The sequence below is a fragment of the Monopterus albus genome, unplaced genomic scaffold (genome assembly GCF_001952655.1).
Source record: "Monopterus albus unplaced genomic scaffold, M_albus_1.0 scaffold227.1, whole genome shotgun sequence".
NCBI classification, from domain to species: Eukaryota; Metazoa; Chordata; class Actinopteri; order Synbranchiformes; family Synbranchidae; genus Monopterus; species Monopterus albus.
Window position 1 is genome coordinate 460,384 of NW_018128107.1, and position 23,527 is coordinate 483,910.

Here is a 23,527-nt window from a genome sequence, read left to right on the forward strand (position 1 = left end):
GGACGTCGATGTGTCTGGTATGTTGCTGTAACAGTAGGAACTGGAGGAGAGGCTGGAGGTGCTGCAGCCTCGCGGCCCCCAGACCAAGCCCCCAGACCAGTGTTTATTTCTGCTGCATGGTCCCCGCTGTTTAGTTTCATGAAGGTATTAATGTCTATTTTGATATGGCTCTTGTGTGATTTTTAGATGAGTCACTGGGGAGTGTGTGGGTACATGTGAGAACAGTCTGTGCCTCTGCGAGGATGGTGAGGCGCGTGCACGACCGAGAGGGCTGTGTGTGTAGTTGTTCGCTTGGAAACACACATGCATGATAATGAAAGCTTCTGTATCCTGCTGAGCTGAGAGATGAGAATAGACCGTCTCCTGTGCATGGAAATTCACAAACATGAGCTTTGTAAACATTACATAATAGGCCAATTCCAATAATAATTCATGACTGCAACAAAATAAGCTTCATGTTTGGTGCTCTCCTTTGTTGTTTTATGTCCTCAGAGAGAAACAACATGCTCAATAGATTTGTTTGTGCCCTAACTGTCCTCTGTTTGTCCCCTATTCTCCCACAGTTAGGTCGAATGAGTCCCGAGGGAGAGTGACCCCTTTCAGGGCCTGTCCAGAGGTCTCTGGTTGTCATCATCCTGAAAAAAACCCCAAAGACTCAAAGAGCTACAATGACACAGAATTTCCACTCATTTCCATTTCCTTCTGATTATCTGTAGTCGTGTCCTGGCAGCAAATTCATGTAAACATTTCATGGAAAAAGATTTTTGTGATATGAGATAATCTGTTAGATATGAAGATGGATACTACTCCATGGTTAGCTTAGCACAAACACCGGAAGCAGGAGAAGCTGCTAGCTGCCTGGCTCTATCCGAAGTTTGAAAATTCAATAAATTACACAGCATCTAGTTTTTTAATTTGTGCACAAATGTAACAAGGACAGTTGGTTTTATGGGTAGCTGCGTGTGTAATAATTTCCTTGTGGACAGCAGTGACTTCCTTGAGTCTTGTCTTAGTTGTCAGGTTTGGTATCATTCCTGTAGAGAAATGAAAACCTGAGCTTCACAGACGAATGATGGATAAGCTGCACATAGCTGCATGGAACCCTAAAACGACAAACTGTTGTGTTGGTATTTCTCTTTGTGTACTTGTAACACATGAAATACAGTTAGTTCGTTTTAAAGGTGCAGGGTTTTTTAGCTTTAGAACTGTAGAATGTTTCCCCATCTCCAGTGTTTATGATAAGCTGATCTCCTCCTGACTGTAGTTAGACATCAGAGTGGCATCAATCTTCGTGTATAACTGTAGCCTTAGCCATAATATGTTCTTATGTTTAATGTCACGACATGTCACGACATGTCACTAGACGTTGTGTGAGAATGTTTTTAGCTACACACCACTTAATCAACAGACACACACACACATTGATTTACTTCATGTTTTGACTACTGCTATGGCCAGCTGCAAAGCTGGCACCAGGGACACGTCACGGTTTGGCGTTCCTGTGTAGTATGGGGCTAGCCCAACCGAAGAGATAAATGTATAGGCCTGGTGGGTTCAGGGTCTTTCATCTTTCATCTGCCTGCGTGCAGTTTGGAGGTGCAAGATACCTGAGCGTGTAATGTTAATTTTTACCTGTGTTCATGGAATAAACCAGCACGGTTTTGTAGTTACTTTTACTGCCTCGTCTCTGAGTCAGTATGGTAAAAAGTACCGGGTACAACAGTAGGAAGGCTGCCTCCATCCTCAAGGACCCCACCCACCCCCAGCATGAACTGTTTATACCCTTACCCTCCGGTCGGAGGCTTAGAAGTGTGAAATGCAGGACTTCTAGACTGAAAAACTCTTTCTTTCCCTCTGCCGTCAGACTCCTAAACAACTGACTCAGGATCTACCTCATGTAATTCCATCTGTACTGTTTACATACTCCTTTTGTACATGCATTGCAAATTGCACACTCACTGCTGCGTATTTACACTCCACGTAGCATATATTCTCTCTGCATTTTATTGTGTTCTTGTTGTATTTTTATTTGCTCCCTTCACTTGCTGCTTTAAAGTGCCTTAGATTTTACTGCCTATTTAGATGTGTTATTGCTCATCTATTTTAAATTTCACTTGTATTATGTGGCATTCATGTGGATGGCAAAGTATGAATTTCATTGTACAGGGAAACACGTTTCCTAACTGTGCATATGACAATAAACACTTTGACCTTTGAACTTCATTCAAAGCCCAAATAGCCTCTGCACACATTTGAGGCACTGAATTGTAAAAAAAAAAATTGTAAAAATGATGCCACTGTCCTTCTACACTTCTTCTCCCTCACCTCACCTTTGAGCTGCGGTTGTGTCTTATTGTGTATATAGGGTTAGATACCAATGTGTTCCTGAGATCAGAGCCGAGCCAGAATGATGGCTATTGTCAGAAGTGACTGGAGGACGCTGCAGTGATAATACGAGGATCGACTCTCTTCTCTTTGTCTCGCTCTCTTACTCCCCTACACTCACAAAGCATGGGGACATGCATTTTTAATCTTTAATTTCATATCTTTTTGTGTGCTATATATAAACTGCAGCATTAATATAGGAAAATGTTCACTTCTATCCTGTCCCCTGTCCTTCTCCTCAAGCCATCAAGCACATCAGGACAGCTGCTTGGCTGATTAGGTTCCACAGCGATGGCTTAAAAAGTAACTTGCCAAATATTGATTGCCTGAGCACATTTGAGCTTAACAAGAACTTTGTCAGATTCTGCTATGATAATATCTGTGCTACTGTTATGTTGGATTTTTTTTTTTTAATATTGACTATAGTATCCCCCTGCTTAAATGCCAGAAAGAAGCTGAAATAATAAAGTGTAGATAAAATCAGACAAGCCTTGTTGCTTCTGGTTCATCTAAAAAACATTCTGCCTTTTCTCCATCATAATCTCAGATATCCAGCATCTATCAGGAAGATTTTGATCTCCGACTGATTTCTGACAAAGCACTCAGTCGATAGTATACCAGCAGGAGCTATTTCCCCATCCTCTCTCTTTTTTTTAAATTTTTTTATCTGTCACTGAAGTGGTAGTGCTGCTGTCATCTCTGTCCCAAGCCTTCAATTTCGTTCTCTAAGGAATAATATGTTTGTCTGTCATTTACTGGATTTCTTCCTCCTTTATCTTTGACTAAGACATGAAGCAGGCTTCATTCACTGGCCTAATCAGCTGGTAGGTTCCAAAAATTAACCAGCTACAATGCTAGATATATTTATTATCTACCAGAAATAATAATATTACAGAGTTTTTCACTCTGTATGTACATTTATACAGTATGGCTTAAAAGTCTGTAAGTGCCACACACATGCCATTGATTTATGGGAAATGCTGGACTGAGTCTAGTGCTTCACTGGAAGACAAAACAAAACACAACCAGGGATGTCGCAGTTATAGACTCGTGCAGAGTCAGTGTAACTGCAACATCCCTGGCTGAACTCCAGCTGGGGATTCCCCTGCGTCTCTAATATGTTTCATAAAGACACTGCCAAAATAATACAGTGACTGAAGTGATGGGGTCAACTTACAGCAGGACTAAAACTTTAAGTCTGGGAAACCAAAACAGATTAATTCTCATTGCTTGATTCTTATAGGGGCAGCACAGCGGTGAGGTGGTTAGCGCTGTCGCCACACAGCAACACAGTTCCAGGTTTCGTGGGTTCTCTCTGGGTCCTCCCACAGTCCAAAGACATGCAGCTTAGGTTGATCTGGTGTGTGTGGTTCTTTGTCTATATGTCTCCCCCTCCCCTAGAAGTTTGTGTGCCTGTGTTTTCAAAGCAGGTTGCAGCAGAACAGTGGGAACAGTTAATGAGCAGAGTAAATGTAGAAAAAACTCAGAGACTGCAGTTTCTACCACATCAGCCTCTAGTGTTGGAAAGATAAATGTAGCAGAGAATAACACAGCTTTTTTCTTCTGTTCATAGCTGGGCTCACATCGCTCTAGGGATTTTTCTGTCGACCCACTGCTTTGGTCTAGAACAAATATTTCAACAAATCTTGGATGAAATTTTGTACAGACACTCGTGGTTCATTATGATAAGGCCTAATGATTTTTGTGATGCTATGTCTTTTCTTCAAATGCCATCATCAGGTGTTTAAATGTGGTTGCCTGGCGCCCCCTGCTGCTTCAGGGAGTCCATAATTGAGCATCATTGTTGAGTTTTCTGATGAATTATTAACTGATTCATTGACAAATTGTTTATGATTGGACAGCCACTCCCAGAGCAGCCACGAACTGCTAAAAGATGCTTTCATGGAGTAAAGAACAGAAATATTGCTGCTCCATCGTGATGCGTCCGTAACAATGCTCTTTGGGTAAAGACTGTCCTGTGGATTACAATTCAAAAAAGTTCAAATTCAACTTTATTTGTCAATTCTGAAAAATAAAACACTTTATTTGAACAATAAAATGCTCAGGAGGTAATTTGGGAAAGTAACACAGGAAATAAGATAAAAATAAAAATGGAAAATTTACCATTTATAGGAGATATTGGGTAGATGAAGGAGCCAGTGTTGAAATAAATGGTGGGGATATACAGGTGAAAGCAAGAGTCAAAATAGTGCAGGGATAAATGATGTAATGCATAATGGGCATTCACCAGATGAATGTAAAAGCAACCTTCTGCATCATTCTGCAGTGTGAAGTAGCAACAAGCACTCTTCTCACTCTAATCAAATTACACTCGAATTGTTTTACACTGTTCCATCTTTCAGGCCTGTCCTTGTACCTCTGATCACTGCAGGAGCTCAGGTCACTCTGCACTGGGACTTCAGGGAGTTGTCTGCTAATCACAGCGAGCTACTCATCCTGTTTCCAGTCGCCTCGGGGGTGGGGGGATGGTGGCTTGCCTTTAACACAGTGCTCACTGCAGCAGCAGGTCAGATAAGGTGACTGAAAGTCATTCGTGGGTGTGCTAGGCAGCACTAATTGAGAGAGTAACTCAACCCTTTTATCACACCATGTGCTGAAATAATGAATGAGCAGCAGTGTGTTGTGTGTGATTCGGTTAGTCTAAATGTGTGTGTGTGTGTGGGGGGGGTTTAATTTGCTGTTTTAACAAAGCATTATGTGAATTACCTGTGCATGAGCAGGTGCCACATCACACTGCAAATCAATAAAACTCATAAAAAGAGAAAACAAACACTCAGACTGCAGCTGCATCGTTGCACACACACAGTATGTGTGGGTTTATCAGATGTGTGTGGATCGATCAGGGCCAATAATATTATCAGACACTTTCAATCAAAATGAGATAGTGTTTTTTCTTCAGACCGCAGATATCGCTGTTTCTGTTTGTACTCTGGAAGACTTCAGTCACTGCTAACAAAAGCAGAAATTATTATTCTATTAGCCATTTTGTTGACTGACAGAAAAAGCAAAAATACATTTTATACAGTGAATGATGAAACAAGTCAAGTTACCTCCTGAAGAGAGTCCACCTGTATTAAATTTAGTCACAAGATTTAAAATAGACCATGATCAGAAATAACCACTACATGTGTCCACACATCACATTACATTCAGAGCACAGAGGTACGGGACTATATGTTCGCTTGAATTGGTTTCCCTTCGCCCTGTATACTCATTAATGTATTTGTCATAATATTGTCCTTTTATCCCATAGCACATTGTGAAAATAAAAATCTAGACAACAACCATTGCATCTCTTGAAGAACTACAGGGTCCTAGAGCCGAAACACTCACTTAATTAACCAACTGTGCAATTGACATAAAATTTATCTACAACCTTTTTGACAATCAATCAGCTGTTTTCAAAAGCTAAAGCTTCTCTGCTTTCTATTTCTCAACTAATTGCTGGGTTTCTTTATTTCATCTGTCGGTACATTAAGTTTATTGTTAATAAGTTAAAGAGTTTGATATCAGGACTTTAAGAGCTTAGTAAAAATGACATGTGACATTTACAACTTTGGGGTGTCACATTAAGCTGAACTAGGCATAAAGAGAGAAGACAAAAACTAATTCAATTAAAATATAATTAAAATATTGTATAAACATGATCTTACCATGGTCGGTCCAGGAGCCCCAGCTACTGTCTTTAACTGTAAGAGGACACCACTTGTCCCTCCTCTGACCAAACTGTTCATACACTTTGCCTGTTCCTTACAGTATAGTAGTTTATGCAGTGAAACGTTGTCCCTATTCAGCTATCCATCCATCCATTTTCTAAACCACTTAGTCCCAAATGGGGTCACGGGGGGCCGGAGCCAATCCCAGCCAGCTGCGGGCGAGAGGCATAGTACACCCTGGACAGGTCGCCAGTCCATCGCAGGGCTCCTATTCAGCTAACATTGTTAAAAAAGTCCTTAAGCAAACATTGTCATGAAGTCCCAAAGACACGGTTCATAGTCCAGTACACACACAACTTCCTCACCGTACTGGAGGATAGTTCATGAGATCTTACCTGCCAATTTCCTCATGTATTCCTGCAGAATTGTATTAAACACATAAGACCAGCGGCACTCTGAAAGATGCAGAACATAGGTTAATCATATTAAACGACTTGACCTCAGGTGGAACATCCAGCAACAGTGCATGTAAATTTGGAACTTCAGTTTAAAACTCTCTAGACCCTCAAATGAAGATCTATGAGATTTAACACACTGCTTAGAGAATGTAGACAATGTACCACTTGTTACTTACTTTAGTCCACTTTCATTACTGGCAAGATTGAAGTATTACTGCGTAAATGTTTTGCTATGTAATCATTAAGCCTATACATTGTGGCCCATAGTCTATATTAACCACAAAACAACATGTAAAATGCTGTTTTCCCTTTTTTCCCTTTTCATTACAGCTACCTATTTCTCTATCATGATTATATTTGAACCTCCAGTTTGTTACACCAAGTGTATGACTGTGCTTTAAACTCAGTTTTAAAATATTGAAGAGTGCAGTGAATTTGACAAACAGAAAGTGATGCCTCTGACAAATCAACATTAATAAAGTTCATTCACATTCTAACTAAAGTTATAAAGGTGTTATCCACATCCAGACCAATTGTCCTTTGCACCCACAGTCATTTGAGCATCTTCCAGCTGCTCCAACCTGGCAGCCTCCATCAGTCCATCAGATGATTCTCTATCATACTGGGCTGTTTTTTTCACTCATCATTTCAGCAAGACTACTAAATAATTGCAAGACAGCAAGTTCTTGTTCACGTTTGTAAACACGCTTTGCAGCTTTATCTGTAACCTTATAATTAATTATCACGCTTTTCATCTCAGCACACAATTTTCATTGAATGCTCCATCTGAGGACCATAATACTGACGAGTGTCGCGTTCTCCTGTTCCACTTTTGAGATCATCTATAAATTTCCTCCGCCAGCAACGGATTTTCATTCCCAATCACTATGACTGGAGATGTGTTTGTCATTTCAGACGCCATGACTCCTTCCTATGCTATATCCTTTCTATGTGTTTGACTGTGATTAACTAAATTGGAGGAATACATAAATGTAAAAAATTAACTAAATTGGAGGAATGCATAAATGTAAAACATGCAACTGACAACAAAGCTAATTATTTCAAAATACAATTTCAAACTCACTGTTACAGCTCAAGTTAGATTATATTCACTTCACTGTCATTACCCATGTACCAGTACAAGGCACTGAAAATGCAGTTCAACAGTTTAAAGCTACGACTTTAGACATTACTTTACAAATGTAGAAAACGGTTTAAATTTAAATCCTATTAAACTGCCTTAAAGCTTAACTCCCTCCCTCCTCTGTGTGTCTGTGCATGTTTTCATCACAGACACATAGAACTGCTCAGGGGGAGAGTAAGAGACGAGCACGCAGCTCTGACCAACACTCACTTCCAGTTTGTGTCTGACCAGCCAAAGTGAGACTTCTCATTTCCCCCCTTTAAAAACAGGAAGTAGATGCAACACTAAGCACATTAACGCAACAAGCTACTCTTCCCTCATGAATCGACCACAGCAACAAAAAAAACCCTTCCACTTTAATAGTAGGTTGTAACTACAAGTGCAATAGCCAGTGTTCAACAGTCATGTACTACTAATATTAAGAAATAGTTATTCATACAAACAAGTCAATACGCACAGGATCTTTCACTCTCCAGACTATGAAAACAGCAAAAATACAAGTTTGTAAGCTACTAAACACTACACTACACAAACTTCAAAGATTAAAGACCTCATAAAGGCTTTAATAACTATAGTAAATATAAAACAGCACATTATTATTATTATTATTTTATGGACCACCTCGTCTCCACCGTCACACGGAGGTACACACACCCATGCATCTACATATGCAGTTAAAATACTCGCATTCACACACACACACAGTGAACACCCATCCAAGGAGCGAGCAACACGCGCACACATACACACACACACACACACACACACACACACACACACACACACACACACACACACACTGCACCCAAAGGAAAACTGCGCAGTATAACACAATATGTATTCAGTATATTTTCAGTATATCTACAGCCTGTACACATATAATCAGCCAGACAGCACACTCATGCTCCTCTCAACACACTAAGAGTTTATCTCAATAGACAGACCTATATTCAAACACACACCTTTAAGTCTGGACTTTTATTTAGATACTTCACAAAGCGCTTTAAGTGGGATTTCTCTCTAGTTGGCCAACAACACCTATGACCGGTGCCCAAAACGGCAGGCCAGGCTCAGTCCAACCGATCAGGTCCGACCCACGCCCAGCATCATGCGGTTAAACTAATTCAATTTATTGCTCTCCAATCTGTTAAGTACACGAAACCACTTTAAAACCCAATCGGTAACTGCAAGGATGCAATTCTGTCTGCTTCTACAGAAACTTCAAGAATTTTACCCGTCAATTTACAACAGTATTTTAGAGTATTCAACCTTTTTGACTAATCAAAAGCAGTTGTAGAACCCACAACACAGCACAGACTTTGCTTTACAGTCTTACCCTAAATTTGTAATCAACCACAGACATATTTCCAGCTCATATTTTAGCTCTGCCCAACTGATGTGTGATAACTTATACCTTTGGAACCCAATAGGCTGTATTACTCTTTTGTATTCCTTAAAACAACAACCATAAACAGCACAATCACACACAGTTACTTATTTACAAAGTGTTAATAGGTCATATGTCAACGTCAGTAACGGTGATCCTATTTTCCAGCCCTCATTTCCCCCACACAGATACTTGAGGGAGAGCCACAGTTTCCCTTTATACAAATTCTTGGAGGACAGTCAAGATAGGAGATTAAATTTAAAATTAAATCCTCCCACCTTAGGCTCCTACCTGCTGGAGTGACGCCAAGGTAATCTGTAGTTGCTAAGATCTGATACAGACTAAATTACTTCAAACAAATCATCCCAGTTTAAATAATCATTTAATATTACAATTATTCTGAACAGAGTAGTAGTTAAATAGGTAATCTGGTAGTTAGGGAACAGAGAACAGAATCACTCCTCCTGCAATGGAATAGATAAAGTATTAAATAAGAAGATTGTCACAGAGTCAGTCAGTCTTGGTCAGGGGTCCAGTCAGTCCAGAGTTCATTCTCCCCACCCAGGCCTGGGTCCGAAAGTACCCACGCTTCACTACTGCAGCAGCATTCTTCTTCCTCTACATCCTTCAGCCTTACTGTTTTTATCCACCACTTTCTTCGGATCCGAACTTAGCTTCCTGTCTCCAGTTTTAGGAGACAACACCCTGAGATGGACCCAAAAACAGAAAACAGCTTGGCCAAATTATATAAGCCCATTGTCCAGCTCACATGAACTTAAAAGTGAGCACATGAACACTCTATTCTATTGCATAATCCAAATTAACATGTAACTTAAACCACTACACTGGCACTGCATCTCATGCAGCTTTGCTTGCTGACAACACAACTATACCGCCACACAAATAGTCAAACCCACTCTGGGCTCACGCTGATGTTACCTGAGGGCAACACCATGCTAGAGAGTTAGAGAATTACCCAGTAGTCCCCAATGATTTTTGGCTCTTCACAAAAAAGCAGCAGATGATTTCGCAGCACCTTCATCAGTGAAAGAGCTCTCTTTCAAATGCTCAAAATGTTTTAATTTAATTAACTATTAAAGGTCCAAAAATATAAAACTATTCAATATTTGTATAAAACAGTTATAAAGGCTAAAAATAATCTATGCAAATACAGTTTCTCTTTCTTTTGCTTCTCAGTAATGACTTCACAACCTCACCAAAACAGCTGCTTATGCACTGATGCAACAGTATTAACAAACCTTATGGAACTTTTGTTTTGAAATTTTAAGTACATTTTGCAAATAGCACCGCAGCAATTAGCCTGAATGAAAGTAGGTTACATACAGTCTGAAATCTGAATTAAATCAACACCTCGTGTACTTTCTGGGTGGTGTGTCTGCTGTTTGTGTGGTAGAACTTTTCCCAGGGCCAGACAGGGTCCAGTCCTCACCCACACAGTTCTCTACCTGCTGTCAAAAATTACTCACAGTCTAAGCAGTTTGTTGCAAAGTGTAACATTTACTGAGGAGAAAATCAAAAATGCCAATAGCATCTGTTTTCGGTCCATGGAGTGGAATGACTACAGAGCTTGACACATCCATTTTTAGATTCTCCATCAGCTCCTCCTCACCTGGGGCTTTCTTCCTACCATCCTCTCTGACCTACTTACAGATACACTATTATTTTATTGGTAGATATAGGTTTCTAAAAAAAATGAAAATGACCTCAAATGAAAAATTTAAGTCATGCTGACTCCTTCAGGGTTAAGGCCAGGTTACAAGATTCACATCCCTCATTTCATATATATCAAAATATTTTTAAAACTCCCTTTTTACATAACTTCACAGCCTAGGGCTGTGTCGGTGACCCTGTTTGTCTGCTCCCTCAGTCATGAAGGCCATCATCCTTGCTCAGTCTGGGCAGCTGTCCGAACAACAGACTGATAAGCTTTTTCTCTCTCTTGCACACAAGGAGTTAATGTATGCTGCATCAGAGCTGTATGTGCAATAGTCAGCAGTGGGTGTGCAAATATACGTGTGCAACTGAGCATGTGAACAATAGAGGTGCAGTTAAATGAAGTAATCCCTGATTGTAGACCCCTGTCAGCTGTTTAGGAGTCTGATGGCAGTTGGAAAGAAAGAGTTTTTCAGTCTAGAAGTCCTGCATTTTGCACTTCTGAACCTAGGCCTGTGCTGTCATGCCAAACAAACATCAGTTACATCATTTGATGCCTGAGCTTCAAGTAATGACCTTCTGTTTTTTTCCACAGCAAACACGTGGACCCCATTTCTAGGTACTACTTTCTCATGAAGTGAAAACAATAGACAGATAGAAATTATCCCAAAATATAAATGTATCATAATGAGTAGACTGACAGATTAATACATGTAAGCTGTTTTCATCATCTTAAAATGACCCCAGGGCCTTTTTCTCTATGTCTAGCAGTTTTATAAAGTGTTCAGTTTGTAATTATTCTAATGTTGTGGAGACCCTTTCTCCTCATACTTAATATTGTTTAGCATTCTAGGCATTCTTTTATAAAACCTGCTGAGTCACTGACATGACTGGAGCTGAGGATGCCTCTGTGCACACCCAGTATTACCTGTCTCTTGAGTAATGGTATATAATGGTGTGGCCTATATAGTATAGGTTGATATTTGCATGGAACACATAATCTGGTTACTCATAGTGTGAAGAAATGAACCACAGGGTCTGAAAAGTGAAAAGGCAACAGGTTATACAAGAGTCATCATTTACATGTGAAATGTAAGAAATGAATTAATTAAATGTTAGAAAGAAGAAAAGACCAAAAAAATCACGTTTGGTAAGAAAACGGCACACACTGGACTCACAATCATCTCAAATGTAACTACTTTTTCAAAGCCATAGCTAAATACATTCTAATCCAAATATAATCTAAATCTTAACTTGAGCATCCATCTTTTACAAACACGGTCCATTTTGCCTTAAGGTAAGATAGGCCCATTTGAGCTATAACTTTGGCGTTTGGCCATTGGTGTGACAGGAGAGAAATTAAATTAACCATTGAACTGACGGTGGAAATTCCCTTTACGTTCAAGTATATCTTATTTACCCAAAGGCAGCTGCGGTGGCGTTGCGCGCTGTGTCCAAACATTACGGTAGGAGAGTCCTCGTGTAAAGCGGCAGGTGATTGACAGGTGAGAAAGGTGATGCATCAAGAGGCAGCACCAGAGCAAAGGGAAGGTAGAGAGAGGATCGTTTCATTAACCGACAGGCAGAGGCACGGATGTGAGCGGTCCAAGGCAATATTAAGGTAAGTTATTTAATATAAGTACTAATTTGACTATCTATCAGGAAAGTATAGCGTCAATTATACACGTGGTGGAAATCGGATCTACACATCGTTTATGCATCACGTTGACTGTTAATGTCGCATGAACTCATTCGTTTTGGTAAAAATTACAGAAAAGGCCCTGCTTGAATATGACACGTAATGAGGTCATACAGTGACTTATAGCTGATGATAATGTATTCCTAATTTATTAATGAGATTTTTTAAAATACACATTATCAAAAGTTGTATGCACATTGTGGTAATAAGCAAACAGACAATTGGCAAAAAACTGTTATTCAGAAGTTTCATATGCATAACAATTTAACTGACAGTTCTGGCATTGTGGCCATTTCAGTGCTCAAACTTATTCATTGCAGCAAAACATTATTCATAGCTACACGACTTGATTTTAAATGTTAGTGGAGATCCTGGTGTTTCCAAATATACAAGACATGTCAGGCTAAATATGTGGCAAATGCATTTAAAATGGTGGCACTGATGTGATAGGATGGTGCAGCCATCAAAAGTCTTCAGTGTAAACATCATGTATTGTATATGTAGTAAGGAAGTGGAACAGTCCCTCTGCCCCCCTCTGTCCCTCTGCCAGTGTGACTTTAGCCTTTACAGATATCATCTATCCATTATCTCTACTGCTTACCCTGAAGAAGGCCGTGGGGGTGCTGGAGCCAGTCCCACTGGGTGAGAGGTGGGGTACACCATGGACAGGTCGCCACTCTGTCACAGGGCTGACTCTTTACAGATGAAACTTTAATAGAACTTAAGAAGTGACTAACCAATGTTTCTCCTCCTTCAACCCATCAGGACATTTATGGAGTTGTGTGGTCCCAACATGAGTGAGAGTGGAGTCTCGTTGTGCCAGGTGAAACAACTTCCCTGCCAGAGAATCCCTCTTTATCGCCTGCAGGCCAGTGGGAACCACAAGCATCACCTCCCCTGCCTCAGCTCCCAGCCATGGGTCAACCACCCAGCCCCAGCTGTTACCACCAGCCCGGCTGTGGCCATGCGAAACAGGGTAAATGGAGCCACAGCGACAAGCTGTTGCAGCCCAGAGTGTGTGGCCTCAAGACTGGGAGAGGAAACAGCGCTGGCCAGGAGCACCTCCACAGGGAAAGTGGTGGTGACAGGAGGAGGGGGATACTTTGGCTTCAGGCTGGTGAAAGAACTGGCCAGTCAGGGGATGTCAGTGATCCTTCTGGACATGAATAAGCCTCCTGGTGACATCCCAGATGGAGCGATCTTCTATCAGGTAAGGGACAGTGGAGAGGGACCTGACTAAAATGTGTCTTCATAGACTTCCTCTACAAAGCACAAAGCTGTTTCTGTTTTTCTATTTTTTACATTTTTCCTTTGATTTACCCAATAATTTGGCCTTGATGAGACAGATGAGTAAGCCACTCGTACTCTGGACACACAACACTGCCAATGATTGTACATCTGTGGTTATTATTTCTGTCTTGTTTTTCTGGCATAACACTGCATAACACTGGACTTTATTAACAAAACTGACATTCTGTTGCTCTTCTGGATCATTTTCCAGATGGTTTTCATGAACAATAAAACAGAATTATACAGATTTTGTCAGAATTATGTTTTCATAGTTGGTGAAAATGATAAAAATCAACTACATATACTTATCTGTTTCTTAAAGTCATATAAGAAAATCGTTTTCCTTTCCCACATTAATTTAGGGTTTTATGGTTTTTATTTGACATTTACATTTCTAATTAAACAAAATTCAATCTGAAAATAACTGCACACTCAGACTGCTCACTGACACTGATACACGTGGGATTACCAATTTGATGTCGCATTCAAGAAAAATGTAAAAAAAAAAAAAAAAATTAAGTCTGCTTTCTTGCAGTGAAAATGAGTACAACCCTAATGGCAGCAATATGTGTTCCTTCTAGTTGTGTTCTGGGTTATAAAATGCTTATATATAGCTTGTGTTTTTACTTAAACTGCTTTGTGCACATCTGAAAATCAGCTCTAGTGTTTCCGTGCCTCAGCCAGTGTCAACATGTGTCTCTAGTTAGCATGTGCGTTGGCTGAAAACTGACACAGGTGAGCGATCGGCCTCGGAGCAGCAGCTGCCGACTGGGTCGGAGTGGGTGGAGGCTTGATTCAAGTTTCACCTGCAAGTCTCATAGCATTCTTACCTTAATTAAAACCATTCTTACATTAGAAAGTTACTGAATCACATCGCCATGCCACAGTAAATGCACCAGTATTATTTAAATATGAAAGTGTTGAAAATCAGGCAAATGTTGAGTTGCAATTAATGACCTAAAGGTAATTCTTGTTTCTCTTTCTGACAGAGTGACATCCGGGACTATCCTTCCCTCTATAAAGTGTGTGAAGGTGTTGACTGTGTATTTCACACAGCGTCTTACGGCATGTCCGGGCCAGAACAGGTGATGTCCCTTCACATCTCACCACCTAGTCATTCAAACAAAAGTCAGAGAAACAGTGACCCTAAAACATGTGATTATTCATAATAAAGTACTGCAAGTTCTGAACTGCAGAAAATGTTTTACATATTACCATCAGAGACTGTGTAAGGAATTCAAATGTTCTCATAGTCAGTTTCTATTCATTCAACCCTTTTTTGACTTGTGTCATGGAAAAATGTTTGCTCAGAGAGAAGGGTTTTGTATTTCAGATCCTTTTATTATATGCAAAAAGACTTAGAGCTGATTCATCAACACAACTGAAGGAAATTGCACAGTTACAATTATGTTTTCTTTTACCATTGATGTCCACACCGTGTTGTCATCAACTGTCCACTCACTATTATATGTGGACCTCTTTCTGTCTTTATGATTCGTATTTCTGGTTTATTCACCCCTGTGGATGTATGTGTTGTGTATATTTCTGGTTTATGGTCACCTTTACCTAATGTAAACTGTGCGTGTGTGATGCAAAGTATTATGTATCATGTGTTATCAAAGATGTGTGTCTCAGCTTTCTGCACAAACATGTTTTTGGACTCTGGGAAAAATTCCCCTGATAGTCATGATAACCTGCACTCTCTCCTACACGGCCTGGTTCTCGCTTTGCTGTTAAATCAAACTCATCAAACAGCAAATAGACAGAATTAGGTAGAACAATACACAGCAGTATATAATATATCCCACTGTATATATATATGGTTTGAAAGTTGTGGCTGTAGTCGTGGTGGAAGAAGTACTCAGGTTGTTTACCTAAGTAAAAGTAACAATAACACAATGTAAAATACTCTGTATAAGTAAATGTCCTGCATTCATAATGTTACTCATGTAACACCATATAGCTAATAGAATACATTTCATTCCTGATAGGCTGACCCATTGTTTTATAGCTAACTAGCTGTTGTTTCAGTCTCTTGCGTCCTTCTATTCAAAACATGGTGCCTACATTACCCACAGTACAGTTTGACTTTTCTTTTTTTTATTTACTGTGTCTCCAGCTAAGGAAAGAGCAGGTGGAGTCAGTCAACGTCGGAGGGACCAATAATGTCATCAATGGTAAGAACGCACATGGCAATAATTATTAGTAATTCCCAGCACCATCCCACAACATGATGATTTTTCAACATCACTTGAGTCTAACATATTTAACACTGAAAACGCTTAAGAGCCCTTCATAATGTGGTTCCAAAATAAGTGATGTAGAAAAAAAAAAGTTCTCCATAGTTTAGCTGAAACTAATGTGAGTCTTCAGCAGTGTGAGTCTTTCCACTGCAGCTCAGCAAGAAAACCATGCCCCAAAACTAACGTCCATATTGGAAGATAGTCACTTGATTTGGTGAATTCAGACTGCTGAAGCCTCGTGTTAGCTACATATAAACTCTGGAACATATTTTTACACAGAAGGAAGGCTGTAGGCTTTAGGAATGGAGCTTTTACTGTAATGGCCAGTAGGAACGGGGGAATGATTACAGCAAGCAAAAACTGATTCAGTGTTCATTTGGGCACCTGGCTATTGTTTTAGGACAGTTTTTTAAAGCGTAAAGATCAAGAAGGAAAATTAACTTGTTTATCGTGCTTTTTCATTCAAATCCTCAGAGCTCACTTTGCTAAAAACACACAGGAGCTGAGAGACTGTAATTTTTTTTATTGTTGTTAGCTTGTTATTCTGAAGTTTAAAAAATATAGATTTTGCTGTTCTGTGCGATCTGCTTCCTTTCAGTGTGTAAGGAGAGGAGCATCCCCCGACTGGTGTACACCAGCACCATCAATGTGGTGTTTACTGGGAAGCCGATAGAGGATGGTGATGAGGCTTCGGTGGCATATGTGCCCCCTGACATGGTGTGTAGAAAAATAAAATCAGCAGCATTACTGACACCCAGTTGACCCATCAGTTATTATGAATTTTGCTTTCAGTAGTTTAGCATCAAAGGCTGGGATGAAAAAAAAAATTGTAAATGTTCCATACATTTCCCAACAATGATGCATTTTCAGTTGTCCAGAAGGTATTATCTGTTTGTGTCTTTCTGCTCCAGCACATTGACCCTTACTCCAGAACTAAAGCGATGGCAGAGCAGATGGTCCTCTCAGCCAACGGATGCTCCCTGAAAGGTGTGAAACGACCAGGGGGTACAATGATGCCATGATTACATGACAAGGGCGCAATCAGAAGAAACTGCTACCTCATATTTTGGTTTCTGTGTTAAAAAAAAAAGTGTGTTTGAAATAGAGAGACTGAAGCAATGGTTGTCATGGAAACTCACTGGGGATCTAGCACAACAGTGACATGAGTTTAAATTTAGAGCTGGACAAATTAGTACCAGTGTGTAGTGCAGCAGTAACGTGACTCCAAAATGTCTCAAATACACACACATGCACACGTGCATACATTTATACATACTAGCAATCTTCTGATGGATTCTAATGGGGTTCATGTCTCACTACGTGCTTCATATTAACAAAGAAGAAGCCTCGCCCTCACTACTTCAGTGTAAACCTACACCCTATTAGTGACCATAATCTTCTGTTTCCATTTAGGGTTAAAACAAGGAGCTGTTTCATTATGTACTGCAGGTTGAAATTCATGTATCTGCTACAGGAGGATTTTGGCTTAAGTTTTCTTCCCACTGTTTATAATGCTGAAAGTCATGTTGGCATAAAGATACCTCAGTACTGCTGGAAAGTTATAAACTACAGTTACTCAAGTACTTCACTACTTACCGATTTTACTTTACTCATGTTCCGGTAACATTAGTGACCTAGCGCATAATTTGGGAGTAATTTGAGCTTTGTGCTATGTCAGTGCTTGGTGTCCCATTAGCAGTAACTGGATAGTTCTGCTTGACTGACAAATTTACTTGTTAGTCAGCTAATGATAGATTCAGACTGAAGGCTGCATTTTGCACAGTTTGTCACAACCAGGCATCCGTAGTTTACACCATCATGATGAGAAGGGCAAACAGCTGTTAGGAGTGTTTTGTTCTGAGTCTCACTTGATCTTCTAATGGCTAAAAAATTATTAGAGTAGCTTTAAAAAAATATAAGATGGGCCCCATTTTGGCCAGTAACCCTGTACAACAAAAGCAGCTGGGACCCTTTGTTACATCTTTTAGATGTGACTGAGTGATTTCCCCTCTAAACTCTTTAGATGGTTGCATTTAAATACAAGTACAATACAACAACAACAAAAACAAACAAATACAATACAACAACATCCCATATTTTAAAAAGGTTTTCACATATTACAAATAAAATATAACATAATTATAAAACTACCCAATTTTTACCTTTATCTTACAAAGTGGTCACAGACAGAAAATGGGGAAATGGCCTGCGACAACGGTCAGCGGCTGGACTCTAACTACTGATGTCACACACAGTGTTTGTGGTGGGCCAGCTATCGGGGCGTCTCTACAGTATAAAACCACGCCACTGAGCATCTCGTGTGATCTCGTTTCTCACTGATGTATTAGTGCTAACTATCTATCACTTTAGGCTCTTCTTAGAAAGTTTTTTAGGAAGTGAGATTTTATTTGTGACACTACAAGTATATTTATTAGATAATACTTAACTATTCCACTTTTACTTACATTTGTGTGCCAGTACTTTTACCTAATTATAAAATCTTTCTTCTAAATCTTCTTTTAGTTTTAGCTAGTTGTCCCTAATAAACTGACAGCTAGGGGTAAAAGTCTGTCTTCTGTCTTGTGAAGGTGGAGGCCTGCTGCGGACCTGCGTCCTGCGACCCTGTGGCATCTATGGACCAGAGGAGAGGAGACACCTTCACAGAGTGATGGTGAGGGAATCCTAATAATAATTCTTTTGTGTTGCTAATGGAAAAAAAACTACATCTTGCCATGTCTCCCTGGCAGAATGTGTCCAGGTTGGAGAGTTTACATTATTGATGGAGAGCTTCAGGCATCCAGTTACAAGCTCCTTTCCTTCCAGTCTTTGCTCTGTGAGGCAAAATTCTGCTGAAAGGGCTTCGTGTGTTTGGTTGTGTTCAGGATTTACTGTTGGAAAAAAGAGGGTCAACGTTTAATATTTTGTATAGGGACTATACTAGTCTGGAGTTGTACAAAATTGGTACCAAACATAGATTTAAAATTGTATTTTCAAACATGTTTTGCCCAAAAAACTATAAGCTGATCATTTCCAATCATTAGTCTACCATGTTTTATTATCTGCAGGGCTGTTGGTTATAAAAAGAGTTTTAATACCCTTCAGAATCCAAGTTGATTTTGGCTCATTTAAAAAAAGAAAAAATTTAAGGCACTTAAATAAAACTACTTTTGTTCCACTTGTTTTTGCATCTTCTCATTGAATGTCTATGTATGGCTGTAAATCCAGGGGCGCCGCTAGCAGTTTTGGGCCCTATGAAAACATTTGAAGTTGGGCCCTCTACCTCAGGTTTATTTATTTAAAAAAACCATTTTTCTCTGTTTTCTCTACAAGTCAAACATATTCACTGTCAGGGTCAAGACTCTTCACACTTGTTTGGACTGTGTTAAAATCAAAAAACATACATATGGCCATGGACACACTGTAACAGGGACCTGTGAGAAAACATTTCACCACCAAACAAACTATCTCTCTCTGTTCAGGTGAACGTGGAGCGTCGGTTGTTCAGTTTCAGCTTCGGGGACCCCCGTGCCAGGATGAACTGGGTCCATGTAGAGAACCTGGTGCTGGCTCACACGCTGGCAGCTGAGGCGCTCACAGTGAAGAGGAGCTGTGTCGCTGTGAGTCAGACACCATCCAGCTTTCTGTTCTGCACATGAACAACTGTCTATGGCCACTTTCAAAGGTCAAAGATAACATCCAGTTCTGTTCTTTTGCAGAGTGGACAGGCCTATTTCATTAATGACGGAGTTTCAGTCAACCTCTTTGATTGGTTGACACCTTTGGTGAGTTATAGGATAAGGGTGGTGACAGCCTGTTTTTCCTCATTGTCAATAAATATCATACATGTAATACCAAAATGTAACCAGCTTTATAAGATTTTAAATAATATTTACAACTGGTACGACCAAAACATTAGTGGTTCTGATGTTTTCTTGGGGTTTTTTGAGAATAAAATAAAACAAAATAATCATAGCCTTATCCTAAAATTTCAAGTATATTTCCAGTTTAATTAAAATGCATTTAGTCACAACTAGGTTTAACTGACTTCCCTTTGTTTTGTGTCACTTTTTTCACTGCAGTTTGAAAATCTGGGCTACAGCAGACCATCGATCCATCTGCCTTTTTCATTGGTCTATTCAGCAGGTAGTTAATTTCTTCCTCAAGTCCTTTTAGATATCCCTTACATCATAACTGTTTAAACATTGGGCATTGTGGTACTAACACCTATCTTGTATGTATATTTTCCTTCTGCTTCCAGCCGTCCTGGTAGAATATTTGCATGTGCTACTGAGACCAGTGATAAAAGTACCTCTCCTTTTTACCAGAAATGAGGTAAATTATGTTTCATCCTGTCTCTTTAAAACTGTCTTTTACCTCTCAGACTTCAAAATGATTCTGGAGATCTAGCCGTATATGCTCTTGAGCATGTTTTTTAAATATCACACAGAAGCTGAACTTAAAAGTCAAAACAACCAGTGACTCTCGAATGCAGCAAGTTACACACTGTGTAGCTGTCTGTAGACATATGCATCCATATGTACCTGGCTGAGTATGTATCATGTTGGTGAGAGATTATATTACCTGCTCCTCTAATGAGTGCATTCGTGTTTAAGTCTCTTCCACAACACCAAAGACAGACTTCATTAAGGTGGAGAGTTTCCTATCAGCCCCCTTGCTCTCCCCCTCCCTCATCTGATGCTACGTATCTCCGGTGTATGAATTATGGAAAACCAACTTAAGCAAAAATATTGGTAGATAATGAAATGCCAAAGTTCTCATGGTCACTGGAAGCCCTTTATTAATGTCTACTGGTCTGTAGTGCTATTAAAAACACAGGATCAAGCTGAGGGAAGCCTGATAAAAGCGTCTTAAGGAGCCTCCGTCATGGCCTGTAAGGTCCTCATGAATGTGTGATGAGGCAGAAACCAAAGCTGAGCGTCACGGGCCTCCGCCCAGAGCTCATTTTGTCAGACAGCTGCTGGCTGGGGATCAATGAATGTCCTGTGAATAAAATATAAACTGCTGTGGGTCAGAAGAGGAAGTTTGAGATGAAACTTACAGGAAGTGACCGCAGTACAGTGGCTGTTGCCATGGCGATTGGACTCCGGCAACCTCTTGGCTGAGCTCAAATGATCCTGCCAGATCTCAGGTTAAACCATTGTATGACATGGAGTTCTTTCTCTCTTACATAAATTTCACTTTTGCAAATACACTGAAGAAGATGCCATTTCACATGTCAAATGAGATCAAATATAGACACTGCAGAGAGCCAAGTCATATGTTTTGACTTGGTCAATATGCTCAAAGGATAAGTCCAATGTTGGTTTGTTGATATGGTTGTATGGTTTTCATATCAACAAATCAAAGATCAACAGCCAACATGGAACTGCTCCTATAAACAAGTGGGACGCCTGGATTAACGGTATTACTTCTACACATACTGTATAGACGCACAAAACTGCACCCCACCAATGCACAAATCTCATTCATCATCCAGCATTAGGTAGAATACCAAAACAAAACATTTTTTGTTACAGCAGTTAGTACAGATTGATAATGAATTGGGCGTTGCCTTTTTGCCAGCACACAGTACTTAATATTATTTGTTTAGTTAGCCTAGGAGACAGGTTTTCATTTGGTTTGAGCCAGATTTTAAAAAGGCATCTCACATCACTACCACATCAGCAAAATTCTGAACATCTGCCAGGAGATCTCTACAGTGACAATGAATGTCAGACATGTTGAGCAGGACTCAGCAGTGTGTGCCTGTAGTGTTTCTAACAGTATGGACCTGTATAGATCAATGTACAACAATTATGCATGAGTGATGCAGGACCTTTTGTCAAATGTGTGTGCTGACTGAAACAGTTTTACCAAATAAAAGAAGACTTGATTTATAGAAGGATATACTGTAGGAAAAGAGCTTGTGTGTTTGTGTGTACTTTACATGCACACACTTTATCCCCAGCCATTAAGAAGATGCAGTAACCGGAGGCATCCATCACTCACAAGCTATCTGAGCGTAAAGACAAGTTGGCCAAACTGGGGTTGACTTCTAGAGCTAATTTCTGTCTTGATAAAATTGTGTGTGTAAATGCCTGTTTTTTCACTGTAGGTGAGGAACATTGCAGTAAGCCACACTTTCAAGATCGACAAAGCAAGTCGAGAGCTGGGTTACTGTCCGAAGTCCTACAGCTTGGTGGACTCTGTGGAGCAGTACCTCAAGTCCCGACAGCTTCACTCCCGCTCACCTATTTTCAGTCTTTCTCAGACCTCCCAGCTGCCCCAGCACCTTGTTGTGCTGCTGCTGATGGGTCTCAGTCTGATGCTGCTGATGTTATGCTGCATAGTCTGTCACAGCTGATCAGATTTCATGGATGGACAGCTGTACTAAAAGCTGCCTCAGGCACTGGAATTTAGAAACAAACACTTCCCTGTTGTTAGGAAATTTCAGGTTTTGTTTAGATGTGGCAAAATAATTTTCTTACACAGTGACCTGCATATTCTCAGCACGTATAACATATTATAGAAACTTGCAGACACAATAAAATATGCCCTAAAAATAAGATTTCAGAACATCAGTTTGTGTGATTTCCTCTGGTGCTAATTCTTCTTCTTTTTGTCTTCTTTTTTTTTTTGTCTTCTTCTTTTTGAAGCTGGTCTACCTGTGAATGTTCTGGATTCCTTTGCAGTTTGAACCTACTCTGATTTTATCAAATGGAAAAAAAATAATTTGTGTTTGTATTGCAAATGTTTAAATTTTGATTTATTGAATTTATAGCATGCTTATACTTTCTGTGATAAAGCTTTGTTGAGACTTACACATCTTTTGTGTTTTGTGTATTTAATTAGTAATTTTGTATACTTGAAAAGAAAAAGCATAAATAACGAATGCCAATGTACATTGTATATCTACAATAAGCACATTCATTTAGCTATTGCCTCTCTCCTCAACTCACATGAGGTAAAATAATGATTTTAGTTGAAAATTTGATGAATGAAATAAAGCTTTAAACAACTGACTGCTGTGTTTGAGATATAACCTGTTGTACATTCGAACTGCCACAGGAGGGGGGACTTGTACTTTCAGCGTGGTAATCGGTTATAGTAAAATAAACACCTGTAATGGAAACAGGCAAATAGTTTCCACGTTTTGTATGTTCCCACCGGTCTGCTAACTGGGCGACTACTAGAATCAAGAGAGAAACACAAAAATGAAAGACATTGGCAACGGTGGGATTCGAACCCACGCCATCGGAATGACTGGAGCCTAAATCCAGCGCCTTAGACCACTCGGCCACGCTACCATGACGACAGGTAAAAGCCTTGTTTTCATTAGTTGTCTCAACCATAACATCTATAACTTGTCAGCTGGTTGGACTGTGTGTTACAGGTGAATTAATGGACTTGGTGTACCAGACTCTAAAACATTATCGTTATGTTTATATGTTATTGGAATAACATTGGTCTATCTATGCATTAAGTTGAAGCAGGATTTCCATGTTGTAGCAGGTCAGTAACAGTATGACTTAGTTGAAATTTCTCAGTTTAATCTATAGAAACCACATCT

The 23,527-nt window shown here is 39.8% G+C and overlaps 1 protein-coding gene and 1 non-coding gene across 2 annotated transcripts; one reads left to right on the top strand and one right to left on the bottom strand.

Annotated features, from left to right (window-relative positions):
- The first annotated feature begins 12,175 nt into the window (after positions 1-12,175).
- Positions 12,176-22,647, top strand: sdr42e2 (short chain dehydrogenase/reductase family 42E, member 2). The gene is made up of 12 exons (XM_020619844.1): positions 12,176-12,346; positions 13,190-13,634; positions 14,704-14,799; positions 15,834-15,891; positions 16,556-16,674; positions 16,869-16,944; positions 18,546-18,628; positions 19,437-19,574; positions 19,674-19,739; positions 20,037-20,100; positions 20,216-20,289; positions 22,073-22,647. The coding sequence occupies exons 1-12, from the start codon at positions 12,243-12,245 to the stop codon at positions 22,319-22,321; spliced, it is 1,572 nt and encodes a 523-aa protein (XP_020475500.1). The 5' UTR covers positions 12,176-12,242; the 3' UTR covers positions 22,322-22,647.
- A 535-nt stretch (positions 22,648-23,182) lies between these two features.
- On the bottom strand, positions 23,183-23,264 carry trnal-uag (transfer RNA leucine (anticodon UAG)). Its single transcript has one exon. It is a non-coding gene; the product is annotated as a tRNA-Leu (tRNA).
- Positions 23,265-23,527: the final 263 nt, after the last annotated feature.